This window comes from Vombatus ursinus, unplaced genomic scaffold (genome assembly GCF_900497805.2).
Source record: "Vombatus ursinus unplaced genomic scaffold, bare-nosed wombat genome assembly UNPS02014801.1, whole genome shotgun sequence".
NCBI classification, from domain to species: domain Eukaryota; kingdom Metazoa; phylum Chordata; class Mammalia; order Diprotodontia; family Vombatidae; genus Vombatus; species Vombatus ursinus.
The window spans coordinates 4465013-4478231 of record NW_020954579.1 but is presented as its reverse complement, the minus strand read 5'-3'; the positions used below and the strand labels follow the sequence as shown (position 1 = coordinate 4478231).

Here is a 13219-nt window from a genome sequence, read left to right as displayed (position 1 = left end):
CATTTGAATGGTACAGTGTTTCTCAAATGACAATCCGTCTGCTTCCCATCAGAATCAAGAGGGATGTGGCACAATCCTGTCATTTATTTGGCCCCCGAATTCTGCTACTAAAAATTCTGCATCGCGAAACTGGTTTTCGACCTGTGGGGAACAGGTAGTTCTCACTGCCCGAAGCCGTCCTCTTCTGGCCTCTCCCTTTCCATTAGAATCAGACAGACAAGAGGCAGAGGGGATGAGTTTCGCTATCTAAAATATATTTCACCCGTATTACGAGAAGGAAAAGAAAATATCCCCTTACATTTGAAATGCTTCCACCATCTGCTCCCTGCTGTAAAGGATGAGATCTGATTTATAAAAAAGAAAAGAAGAAATCTAATCTCTTTAAGACACAATGTATTCTTTGTACTTAATGTAACTAAAAAATGACTCTCCAATGCCCCTAAATTTTCCCACCCCAGTTGGCCCATTACCTCTCTGTCATTTTCGCAAATGTCCCAGGAATCCGATTCTCCCGGGGATTGGGAAAATAGGGAATGGGTTACCCTATCGCCTAAGGACCTGTGGCCTTAAAGAAGGTAGGTGTATGTGGTGCTCTCAGGGAAGGAAGGATGCCCTGGAAGTGGAAAGGCAGTAGTGGGGGGCGAGTGGCAAGGAAAAGTGCATCCGTCCGTCAATAGCTCTTTGCCGGATTCCTTCGGGTCCATACAACCCCATATTTCCGGCTGCCCCTCACCCTTCCCCATTCTGCAGCCCGACTCTGCCTGAGCGAACCAGCCCCAGGAGAAAATGCCCAGACTCCCAAACTCTCATGCCCTCGGTGGAAACAAGTCCCAGGGCCAAAAAACATATTTGATTACTCGAAAATCCCAGCGACTGCTGCGGTAGCGTATAGGGTAGGGCAAGTTTGTATCCAAATGTGGGTGTTAAAGAAGGATGGGGTAGGGGAAAGGCGGAGGATTGGAAGTGACCGGCTCTGGAGAAAATTCAAGCCAGCGAGGAAGAGCTGAATAAAATTCCTGCCATGTCATTTTTCTCCCAAGTAATGACCTGAGTAAAATTCAATATGACCGAGCGAACTATGTGAGCGTATTATAGAAACGGCCTGCTAGTGGGAGAGGCCGGGAGAGGGGTGAAACGTAGGTCACGGCGTCTAACAGATATTAAAATGTTCAGGAGACTCGTGACACGCCTAGCTGTTTAACAAAGACTGCCAAAGTATGAGATTAATACGAAAACTTGAGGCTTCAAAAACAAAACACACCCAAAAAAAGTCCTATTCTAGCCTCGGAGGGGGCCTGGGACTGACTGGTTCTCCTCACAGCCGCGGTTCCGTCCGCCTCTCCCACAATAGTGGAAAAGGAGAGCTTATCTTATCGAGAAAAGCGAAGGGAGGACCTAACCCGACAGCTGTGAGTATTCCTGACTCCCTTTTCAGTCTTTCTTCTGCCCCCTCCCCTCCGATCCCCTCTCTTTGCCTCTCCCTCCAAGCTGAGCTGAGCTGTGGAGGGATGTTGGAGCAGTTGCGCAGGGGTGGAATGGCTCGCGCCGCTTAGCCCCCTTCTCCAGTTGACATAAGGTACATCTGCGGGAGGAGGCGGCGAAGCGGGAGAGAGGTCACGCTCTCAACCTGTGGCTTTCGGAGAGAGGTGCAAGAAGAGAAGCGCGAGGATACGCGCTCAGAGACGGAGGGAGATGGACACTGGCCCTTTAATAACATCAATAAGTATTTTCTGGAGTGAACCGATATCTCAGACGAAATAGATTCTAAAAGTTACTTTCTTTCCTTCTTTCCTGCGTCTTTGGATTGTGCATGCAGGTCAAGGAGTGTGAGGGAAGAATCATCTTGGCAGGTGTCTAGTCCTAGGAGGGAGTACATCAGGCTTAACGGGCTTCATGGCCAGGCCCTAAGTTCCCTTCACCCCACTCGGTTTTTTTTTTCCTTACTGTGCGGTTGTCATGACCAAAAAGCGGAGGTTGAGTCTCACTCCCTATGCTCCCTGGAGTGAAACCTGAGGGGATGCAATCTCCCTCGCTCCCCCAGCCGGTTCCCCTTTTGAAATGGAAAACGGTAGAGATAGCCCAGCTGCAGATCAGTCTTCCTAAACTTCCGAAATGCCGACGGGTTTATGAGCAAAGGGCCTAGTTGAAAAGGAAAGGAGATATGGGGTGTGGGGAATGGACCGGAGAAGGTGAGGAGTGAGGACCAGGACTGATGGGGGCCTTGGAGACCAGTACAAGACAGAGCATAGCTTCTCACAAGACTTCGAAAGGTCCATGCTAGACGCTAGGGGTGCTGGAGATGTTCCTATCATTTTCCTTTTGTCTGCTGTCCAGAATAAACTCAAATATCCCTGCATCTTCCGGAGCAAATTGTTACCTAAATAATCTGAGTTTGAAAAAAGCAATAACAATCACTACCTTTGTAGCCATTGGTGTTAAATGGGTCTAAGGAAAAGCATTAAATAATGTTCCTTCGAGCTATAATGCTGTCACATGGGAAAGAAAGGGACAAGAGAATTGTAAACTCTTGGATTTGAAATTAGGTATCTAAAATGAGAGAGAGAGAGGGGTGAGCAATTCCAATCCTGTCTTATCTGAGTCTCCCAGTATCCCAAGTCAGAGGCTTTGGCCTTCTGAAAACACAGCAGTTCTCTGAGTATTTATTAAGGAGGGGTATTATTGTTGTTATTGTTGCTGTCCTCATTTGGAGAAAACAACATTTTTCCAGGCTCGGGGACTGTGTAGAGAATGTAGTGTTATAATATGGACATTTTAGGCAATGAAGAGGGCTTCCAGTCACCCTCCAAATTCCCCATGCCTAGTAAAGATCTACAGGGAGATTGGAGAATAAATCACCTGGGAGATAGGGGTGGAAAATAGTATTAAATTCGCTCTAATGCATTGATTCTTAACTGTATCATGTGCTCTTTGGCAGTCTGCTGAGACCAATGGACCACCTTACAGAATAATGTTTTTAAACAATTGAAGGAAATAATAAATTCTAGTTAGAAGTTAGTGAAAATAAAGATGTATATTTTCCCCATCCAAGTTCACATACCCTCTGAAATCTAGCCATTCATTCTTTGGGGATTTGTAGACCCCAGGTTTAGAACCTCATCTCTAATTAAACTCAGTCCCCTGAATCTCTTCACTTGAGAGCCTATCCTCTTAGCAGAGTTTGGGAGAGGGTTAAAGACAATTTGCAGATCATTTCAATACCTGCTCTATTCTCTCCCTATTTCTTTCCCTCTGCTGGACCTCTTTTTTGCCAAGCAGCCAGGTGACTTGAATGCAAGGCAGTTTAGACATCAGTGACTGGATTGGGTAGGAGCCTGGAGCTGGGAAGTCAGAGACTTCTCTCTCTCCTCATAGAATATTCTCTCTCTTTACTCAGTTCTCTTCCAAATAGAGAAGGGTAGGGGTTACTGCATCATCTGGCTGAATATTTTATTGTTTTACATCGCCCCTCGTTCGGAAATGGAACGCCTTTGATCTTTTTCTCAGGTTGTAAACAGAATTGCCCATCATTAAATACCCGCGGCCCCATCTGCTTCACCTCCTTGCCTTTTTCTTTACAGCTGTTTCTTTTTTTTTACAATAGACTTTTTTTTAAAGGACTTTAATGACACCCTCTCCCCTTCCACTCTGTCGCTCCTTAGTTCCTCTTCTTTCCTCTGAGAAGCACCAGAGAAAATAACTATCGAGTATTCGTTCGTTTGAGAGCTGCAGGATGAAATGGGAGAAGGGAGCCCTAGTTGTTCTGTGTGCAGGGGTTGGTGTTTTGGGTTGTTTTTTTTTTTTTTTTGTCTTCTGTTTTTCTTTTTTGAAATAAAAAGTCCTTTGGGGACGGGGGACGAGAGGGAGGGAAGCCAAAGGGGACAAATTTTGGCTTTTGCTCCTCAGCCTTTGGGTGACCCTTCCTTCTTTTGTACTTAGCCAATCTTTATGTCTCATAATTCATGCGCCTGGTTGTTGAACAGTTTACGGTCTTAGCTCGCGCGAATTTTCGGAATCAGCCGCATCTATTTCCAGGGGTTGGAAGAAGAGTGACACCCCATAATACAGGCTAAGCGAACCGCCCCGCCGAGTCCTCACGGAGCTCTGCTCTGTCCTCAACTCTCATAGAAACAGGCAAAAAGCCAAACCAAACCAGACCAATCGCTATCCCCGCCCCCCCCCCGCAAAAAAACCCAAAACAAAACAAAACAAAAAAACAAAAAACGAAGACTGTTCTCAGAATAAACGAACTGAAGGATTTCTATGCCAAGAAGATCTCTCTGTCTTCTGTATATACCCTGTAGATCCGAATTTGTGTAAGGAATTTTGTGGTCACAAATTCGTATCTAGGGGAATATGTAGTTGACATAAACACTCCGCTTTTTTTTCCCAGAAGAGCAAATAAAAATTCTAGAATAAAGAGGATCCAGTGATGTTACCAGAATGGCGCTCTTTTTCTATAAGTCCTGAGTACCTATGTCTCTATCTTTCTCGCTCTCTCTCTTTCCTTATTGGAGGAGGTTTTTATCTACCTGAGATCTCAGCTCCTTGCCCTAGGGAACCCACACAGCCTGGCTTCTTCCCTCTTTTTTTTTTACCTCTTTCTAGCTTTCTCAGGAGACCACAGTTAAAAAGAACTCTCTCTTCCCCCACCTCACACACACCTATATATTATATATATGAATGGGGGGGCAGCACCAGGGATAAAAATTACCAAACGACTGAGGCTGTTGACTTGGAAAAGGAAAGAAACGGGAGCCGGTCTCCTCGATATGTATTTATATCTAAAGGGAGCTTGGGATGGGAAAGTAAGTGTCTCTTCAACTTTCAGCTCAGAACGAGATGCTGCTATTTAAACACAATTGATGTAAACAATTATAAAAGACGAGGGGGGGAGTGTTACCCTTTGGGCGTCAACAGACCAAGTCAGACGCAATATTAGCATTCCTGTCCACACTATTGCTAGTCCTAAATCAGTACTTCTCCGAGAGACTGTTAGTACTTCTCAGATGTAGATGTTATTAACAAATTATTGCTTGTTTAATGCTCAAAGGTCCTAATTTTCATAATCAGTTCCCCTCTTCTCTTTCCCAAAAGAAGGGAGCTTCTTAATTCTGGAGTAAGGTGGGGGAGTGAGGGGTGGGAGGAGTGGGAGGAGTGGGGGTAGAGGGACACACTGACAAGATCAGCTTAATAGAGCAGCTAAATGTGATTTGGAAGGCGAGGTATCCCCGAATTAGTGGATGAATTTCCTATCGATCCGCAACCGATTCAATTCATCTCTGCCAACGCCCTCAGCACACCCGGGTTGCTTCGACGCCTTGTCTCTCCACCATCACCACCACCCCTTTCCCACACCCCCTGGAAAAAGAAGAGAACTCAGCCGGAGAGACACCTTCCCAATTCTCTTCCCTACCTCCTTACTGAATTGCCCTCTCTAGGAAGAATCTAGCCCACTCCCCCATTTTTCTTCTTGAGATGTCAGCTTTGGGGGTGGGAGTCAACAAATCCCTCCTGTTCCTTAAGGTGAAAGACAATTTGGGAGGATGATGAGGGTAGAGACAGAACCCTCCACCTTAGAGGGGAAGCTTCAATGGGGGGGTACTCCCTTCATCACCCCCAAATTCTCCCTGTTTGCACCCAGTCCCTCAGGGACCCTGAAGAAGGAGAGAAAGAAGGGGAGGAGGTCGCATACACATTGGCCCTATGTAAATACTGGTGATGGAGGTGAGGGGGGAGAGCAGAAGGGGGGAGAAAAAACCCTCTCTGTGTTGCAGCTCTTTGGCTAGAGTAGGGTCCGGGTGAACAGATTTCCTTATCCGGGAATCGCCGCCGGAGCGGCTATTGGCTCGGGGGATCACGTGGCCCCCTAACTTAGTTCACTTGACAGTAAGTAGGTGGGCTTTCGGAAACAGGAAAACGAGTCAGGGATCGGAATAAATTTTAGTATATTTTGTGGGCAATTCCCAGAAATTAATGGCTATGAGTTCTTTTTTGATCAACTCCAACTATGTGGATCCCAAGTTCCCTCCCTGCGAGGAATATTCACAGAGCGATTACCTACCCAGCAACCACTCGCCCGGGTACTACGGCAGCGGCCAGAGGCGAGAGAGCAGCTTCCAGCACGAGGCGGGGTACGGGCGGCGGGCGGCTTGCACCGTGCAGACCTATGCGTCCTGTCAAGAGCCCGGCCACCCGCCGCCGACGGTGCTGTCCCAGAGGGCTCCAGTCCAGCCGCAGGCAGGGTCCCTTCTCCCTGAGCCGGGCCAGCGCTGCGAGGCGGTCAGCCCCAGCCCCCCGCCACCGCCCTGTGGTCAAAACCCTCTCCACCCCAGCCCATCCCACTCCTCTTGCAAAGAGCCCGTAGTCTATCCCTGGATGCGGAAAGTTCACGTGAGCACCGGTAAGTGACTGAAATGCACTTTCCTTTCCACACCCCCCTTTTCTTCCCCCCCAACACTTTATACTGAGCTTTATACTGAAGGGAACCTCCAAGTCGTAGGGAGGGGGAGAAGAAGGGGGAAAACCAATTGCCCCCGTTGTAAAATCGCCATTCCGGGAGATTTACTGTCGCCTATTTTCAAAGCCATATAATTACATCCCCCATAAATTTTTATGGCCTGCTTGGCCCCGCGCCTTTGAAGTCAGTTCCTCATCCTCTGCGCGATTCTCACCAGCGACTTTTTCTCCCGGGAGGAGCAGCTTTAAGTGAAGTCTGATGTCGGGGGTGGGGGCTATGGGTAGGAGGAAGGGGGGGGACCCAGTAATTTGTATTTAAGTAGTGGGTTGAGTCAACTCGGTGTATTTATTTTTCCCTTTCCTCTCCTCGCTTCCCGTCTCCTTGGACTCGGCAACCAGGCAAAAGTTTCTCCCCAGCCAGGCGCCGCCTGGAATCTGGGAGCTGGGAAAGAGGAGGGGGAAAAATTTGGAGAAACCTCTAGACCCCCCCCCCACCCTCTCCGTCCCCGCCTTGGCCACACTCCTTCAACCAGGGGCAGCTAGACTAGAAGATAAGGGTACGGACTGCAGCCAAGTGAAGACACTTCCTCACTCTCCCCCACAAAACTTTGAGGTTCCGCCTCCCCTTCTTCCTATGGGAACACTCTTACTTCTCTTTTACGGAGGCTTCCCTCCTCCCACTGCCCCATGCTTGGGTGGGGTAGGGAGGTGGGAGATGGTGTGCGTTTGTGTGTACAGAAGGGACTTCACTCCTCCCCTCCAGGGTAATAAAACTTTCTTTTTCTTCCTTTTTTGTGTCTGTCCAGTAAATCCCAATTACAACGGAGGGGAGCCAAAGCGCTCCCGGACAGCTTACACCCGCCAGCAAGTCTTGGAGCTGGAGAAGGAGTTTCACTATAACCGCTACCTGACCCGGAGGCGGAGGGTGGAAATCGCTCACTCCCTCTGTCTCTCTGAGCGCCAGATAAAGATCTGGTTCCAGAATCGCCGGATGAAATGGAAAAAAGACCACAAATTACCCAACACGAAGATCCGATCAACCACGTCGGGGTCGTCTGGAGGGGCCCAAAGTCGAGCCAATGCAACCCCCACCTCACTATAACGCTCCTTAAGGGGAGACCTTGGATTTATGGGGGTGGGAGTGGAGATTGGTGGGAGGGTGAGGGGGGAGGAGAAAAAGTGGGAGGGCAGTGGTGCTTAAGACCAGGAAATTTTGTCTCTGCAGAAAAAAAAATAATAATAATAAAGAGAGAGAAGAAGGGGGGAGGGGAATCTTATTTATAGCAAGAACAGAAGAGGGGGCAGAAGTGGCCCCCAGAAGCACAGAGTTCGTGGCTCTTGTTTTCTTCCTTTTTTTCTTTTTTTGAGAAAAAAAAAAAGAGGTGGAGAAGAATGCTACAGATACTAGTTTTCAGATTTGGCGAAGATGGATCCATGTTTCATCTTTAATCACGCCAACCTCAGGCCCATTTGTCATGCTCAGTCTGCCGGAGAGAGGACGGACTCTCTGCCTGCCATTACCTCGACAACCAGCGCTCCCGCTAACAAATGAGGCTCTCTTTCTTGAAGACGGACTGGATTTTCTGCCCCCCCCCCCCACATCCCATCCCAGGCATCCAAAGAAAGCATATCCAGACAACCAGATAGAGCAGGGGGTTTTTGTTTGTTTGTTTGTTTTTTGGTTGTTGGTTTTTGTTGTTGTTGTTGTTGTTTTTTGCGACGGTTAAAGAAAAAAAAATTCTGACTCACTTAGAGCCCCCACCCCCACCCCAGCTACTATTGCTCAGTATGATGTCTGGTAACTCTCCTTCCTACATGTTGCATAGGATGTGATCTTAGAGTGTTGAAGGGAGAAAGGAAAGAGAGGGAATGAAAAGGCCAGGGATGAGGGTAAGGGTGAGTGACACCATTGCACCAATAAGGGAAATTGAGGCTGAGGCGGGGAAGGAGACTAAGAGAATGTAAAGTGTGTTTGCAACCCCTGCTAAAGGAAGGTACTGGCAGGTTAGTTACCTTGCTTGCGAATGCTAGGAACCTGTTCAGCTTAGTAACATTGCCCTAAGACACAAGGACCCTGGAACTCTGATTTCTCTCTTTCTGAGAGGATCTTCCTGAGGCAGGGGCCTGCTCTTATGAACAGTCAGTCCGTTTTCCGACCGAGAATGTGACCCAGCAACCAGAACTCTGTGCCCCGGTCTGTTGGGAAGAAGGTGCTCTGGGCCTTCGGACTGTTTGTTGTCGTCTTCTCGTCGTTTTTTTTTTTTTTTTAAATTGTGATGATGATGATTAAGACTATGAACATTGTATTTTATTTTGTGTGCGTCCTCTTTGTGTTCTCTTCCTGACATTCCAAATCATTCCTGTTGCAAAACCAACTAGCTCCCTTCTGGAGCAGAAAGATACCTCTATGGCAGTCAGTGTGAAATTTCCCATGACGTGTTCATAGTGAAAATAGAAATAAATTTTGGTTCCCTTGTGACTAGCTTGGCTGTGTTTTTGTTAAAGCCTTGATGTAACTTTAAGGATACAGGTGATGTGACCTACGCTAGAAACTGCATGCTATGCATATTATTAGGGTAGGCCAAAGATTTTTCAAGATGCCTGATAAAAACAACCTTTCTAGTTCAGTTGAACCCAACTAACAGTAGTCAGCGTTTGTCGTTCTCTCTCTCTCTCTCTCTCTCTCTCTCTCTCTCTCTCTCTCTCTGTTCGTGTGCACTCCTGTTTTGTTTAGATTTTATTTCCTTATCCAGAAATTGGTCAGGAGGGCCAAGTCATCTCCCTAACTGGGGGGTGGTTAAAAAAGATAAATGGTACAGCACAAGAAATTTAAATCCTGCTAAGACTTTGATACCATTATTTATTTGTTCTAAGCACAGAGAATGCTGTTCTATGGACTCACTCCCAAAAATCTTCACTTTGGAGACTAAAGTTTCTAAGGTAGTGAGACAGTTCCCCCAAAGAGGCAAGATTCCCTTCCTCCGACTTGGGAAGGTACCTCTCTGGTACTATTCTCCTCCGAGGTGTTTAACGCCTTAATGAGTCTAATTTTTTGCACAGATGTTTCTCGGTGTTTGCAGGTTTTCGGAGGATTTTTATATTACAAAGGAGCCGGCCGGTGCCATAGCTCAAACTCTGACAAGCAAATAGATAATCAAGAAGACGAATGGCCTCTTTTGTGAAGCTCCCCTCTTGTATTAATTTTCATTTTCTTTCTCATAGAAAGTATTGAAACAGAGACTGGGGGACCAAATAGCATTGGGGCTCTGAGGGTCAGCTTGCCCCCAGACTGTGTGTGTGTTTTTTGAGGGGGGAGCTATGGAAAAGGAGGACAACAATTGATTCTCTAGTGTAATGTCCGAGAACACAGCCTTGACTTATGGAGGGCGTTAATTCCTATAGTCAGTCCTTACTATGACCTCCCAGTCCTTACTATAGCTAAGGTCGCCTACCATTCCCAAAGACGAAGTTAGCTATTTCAAATACAGTTGTTACTTTATAGCATCTTCTTTAGTTGAATAAAAAGCCCCTAACTTCCTCCCCTGGTGTGGTGTGTATAACTGAATCATCTGGAACCCTGGGGTTTGGGAGTCGTTGGACAAGAGGGCCCACTAGAGTCAGCCAGGCTTGGGAGGTAGGGAGAGGGGTTCAGGGGCCCACGTTTGGTGGCCTAGGGGACTGAATGTTCGAACTGGCCTGGCTCTCTCTGGCCAGTGGAATGCTGCACTGAGACAAAAAAGAAAACTTGTCTCCTTGCTGAGGATGAGAGGGAGAGGCTTTCTTTCAGCTAGAAACGAAATGCTGGGTTTAGATGCTTGGAGATGCAGCCCTTAATGCTAAAAAAAAAAAATAGTTCTTAAAAAGCATATGCCCCCCAGGAACGCTCCTCTATAGAAGCAAATCAAAGCTGTCCCCTGGAAGGTATGAATAGAATCGTAGGGGGAAAAAGGATTTCTATGGGACCTAAAGTTCACAGCCATTCTGTGTAGACAAGAGCTAAGAAAAATGCGAGAATTATACAGAAAACCATTAATCACTTCTTTTCTTTAAATACGTATCCTCTCTCCTTTGTTATTATTCCACAGCAAATCTCTGCAGACCGTCTGTTGGGGGAAAAAAGTGTTAGCCGCCTCTCCAGGATCTGCGAGGGGGAAAAAATTTGGAACCATAAAGTTGAAAACTTTTTTCTCTCAGTTTGGAAGAAGGTGGTCAGCATGAATGGGACCCGTGGAGCCCAAGCGAGAGGAGAAGAGAGACCCAAAGGTAACAATGCGGTGTCTTCAGCTCGCGGGTTTCTGATGGTTTTATGAGCCCTTCTAACAAACCAGTTGAAATAAGAATCTCTCTCCTACTTCTCCTCCTCTTTTTTTTTTAAAGTTTCTGAGCTGTATTTTTTTTTTTTAAATGGTGTTGGCTTAGTACAGCTTGGTTTCTTTTACTTTGACGGATACTTTGGGGAGGGCAAAACTTGACAACTGGAGATTGTTTGAACAGACTGGGGACTGAGGTGTCAGGACCCCTGAAAAATCAGAGAGAGAGAGAGAGAGAGAGAGAGAATGAGGGAGAGAGAGAAAGTTGTATGAGGTGGTTTCAGTGATTTCTGGTGTTATGGTTTTCAAGCTTGGCTCAGAAAATACATTTATGCATGTGTATATGATATATACGTATATATATATTTTCTTACACAGAGGCATAAGCATGTCCACACAGAGGCATGTGTATCTATGTGAATTTTTCCTTTGTTTACCCTTTAAAAACAGAAATCTTAGCTGTTCTGTCACTGATTCCTTAATATGGATCTGAGTCATAATGTTAATTTACTGATTTCTCTACTTTGTGTGTATGTGTGTGTGTTTTGGTATTTAAATAAACTGTGTTTATCTCTAGAAAAAAGAAACTGATTAGTTCACAGGAGAGGCTGTTATTCGACTGTTGAATACCACCCCTCCTTTCTTTCTTGAACAAAAAAAAAAGGAAAGGAAAAGAAAAAAGCATTTATTAAGTTCTAAGGATACAAACACACACACAAAAAATAAAGACAGTCCCTGTCCTCAAGAAGCTTACATTCCAAAAGGATTCTCATCCCACCTTTCCCTTCTCTTCTTCTCTTTCTAGGCCTTCTTCTTCTTTTTTTTTTTTTGGAGGTTCAAAGTTATTTTGGGGGCCAAGGCTCTGGGAAGCGAGAAACAAATAAGTTTGCTAGTCAAAATTTGGGGCTGCTTTATCAGTTTGTATAGATGAAGAAAAAGAGAGGAGAAGGAGGGAGGGAGGGGGAGAGAGAGAAAGAGAGTTCATGGAGAGGCCACATTTTCTAGGCGATTAGCTCAGTATTATAACCAGAGAATGACCTCGGAAGCCCCTTGACCTCTCCAAGACTGGACATTGTGCTGTGTAACATCTCCAATCCAGGACAGGGAGGAATGGAGGGAGATTCACCCCTCCAGATGGAGAGAGGAGGCTTCTGTTGGAGTATAGAATAGCTTTCCCTACCATTGCTACCTCCCATCTTCATTTCTACTATTTAAAAAATCCTCTAGTGTTATCCCTTGGCTATTTTTCTTCACTGAGGAAAGTGGTTAAAATGATTTTTAGCTGGAGGGGTACAAGTGAAAGAAGGGAGAAAGAAGAGTCTGTTCATATTCCTTCACTATATCTTTTTGCCTTAGCATCTCTGCTCCAGAGGGTTTGTCTCTTGCCCTCCACTCACTCCCCCCCCCCCCCATTTTCCCTGTGCTTTGCATGAAAGAAGAGCTGGGAGGAAAGACAAAGACAAAGGGAGGAGAAATGGGGAGAGAGGCAGGCAGGCCTCATAGGGCCAAGGGATAAGGAACACCTGGGTTCCTGTCCTGATCACAATATTGCAGGTCTTTCTCACAGCACACAACACATTTTCAGAAATTCTTTTGTTCAGAAGCTATGCCCTTTTTTGCCCATAGGCCTTTGCCTTCTCTGCATCTTCTCCTTTCATAAACATCACCCTACACACAATTAACATCTCCTGATTCCTTACCCAGGGAAGCTTTGGGGGGAAGTTAGGAAGTGGAGGCCTTCTTTCTGTGGCAAGTTGTTCTAGATAGGTCCTCAGACCAGATAAAGAGTCTTTTAAAAGAGAAGCCATAGATTACCAGAAAATAACCAAGCCTTAGGAACATGAATATAGCTCCTCAGAATACCACAGGGGATGTATGTGCTCAAAAGTCACTTGAAGTAATCTGACTCCTTAGAGAGAGACAAAAACTAGCCTGGGCACAGAGAATGATAGAGACTGAAAGCTCAAATAGACTGGGGACCCATTTACCTTAGTTGGGAGTGTGATGGTAGGAATTCGATGGTAGATGTTCCTTGACTTGGGGAGTCTCCTGTAGGTTCTTCTCTGCACCCACATGGGGAAGGAGCCTGGCAGTAATCTTCATTTAGCAATCCCTCCCATAGTGGCTACTTGAGACCTGCTCAGAGTTTCAGATCAGCAACCAGTGTTTGAGGCATGAGGTTGGGGTGGGAATCAAAGAACAGGCTGCCTGCTTGGACTCCAACTCCTCTGATCTAGGAGTTATCATCAACAACAAACTACAGATAGGCTTAAAGACAAGAATCCACAGAGAGGCTCCACACAGAAGCAAGGGATGCATAGAGAGAGGGACCTGCAGCTATACAAAGTAACACAACAATCACATGAGAGATGGAGAGGAGGAGGATAGGGGTGAGAAAACCCTAACGGGTTCCCTTACATGGTTCGGGAACCAAGAATCAGGAAAAAAGAACC

General features: G+C 46.2%; 1 protein-coding gene across 1 annotated transcript; it reads left to right on the top strand.

Moving 5' to 3' along the window:
- Positions 1 to 5895: 5895 nt before the first annotated feature.
- HOXB4 (homeobox B4) lies at positions 5896 to 7602 on the top strand. Its single transcript, XM_027872607.1, has 2 exons — positions 5896 to 6400; positions 7263 to 7602. Exons 1-2 carry the CDS (start codon positions 5974 to 5976, stop codon positions 7556 to 7558), a joined length of 723 nt encoding a protein of 240 aa, XP_027728408.1. The 5' UTR covers positions 5896 to 5973; the 3' UTR covers positions 7559 to 7602.
- The last annotated feature ends 5617 nt before the right edge of the window (positions 7603 to 13219 follow it).

What these genes read in the sequence shown, in the direction of transcription:
- HOXB4 (XM_027872607.1), top strand. Translation starts at nt 5,974, where the DNA reads ATGGCTATGAGTTCTTTTTTGATCAACTCCAACTATGTGGATCCCAAG. An exon ending in GAAAGTTCACGTGAGCACCG is followed by an intron (nt 6,401 to 7,262) that starts GTAAGTGACTGA and finishes GTGTCTGTCCAG; the next exon opens with TAAATCCCAATTACAACGGA.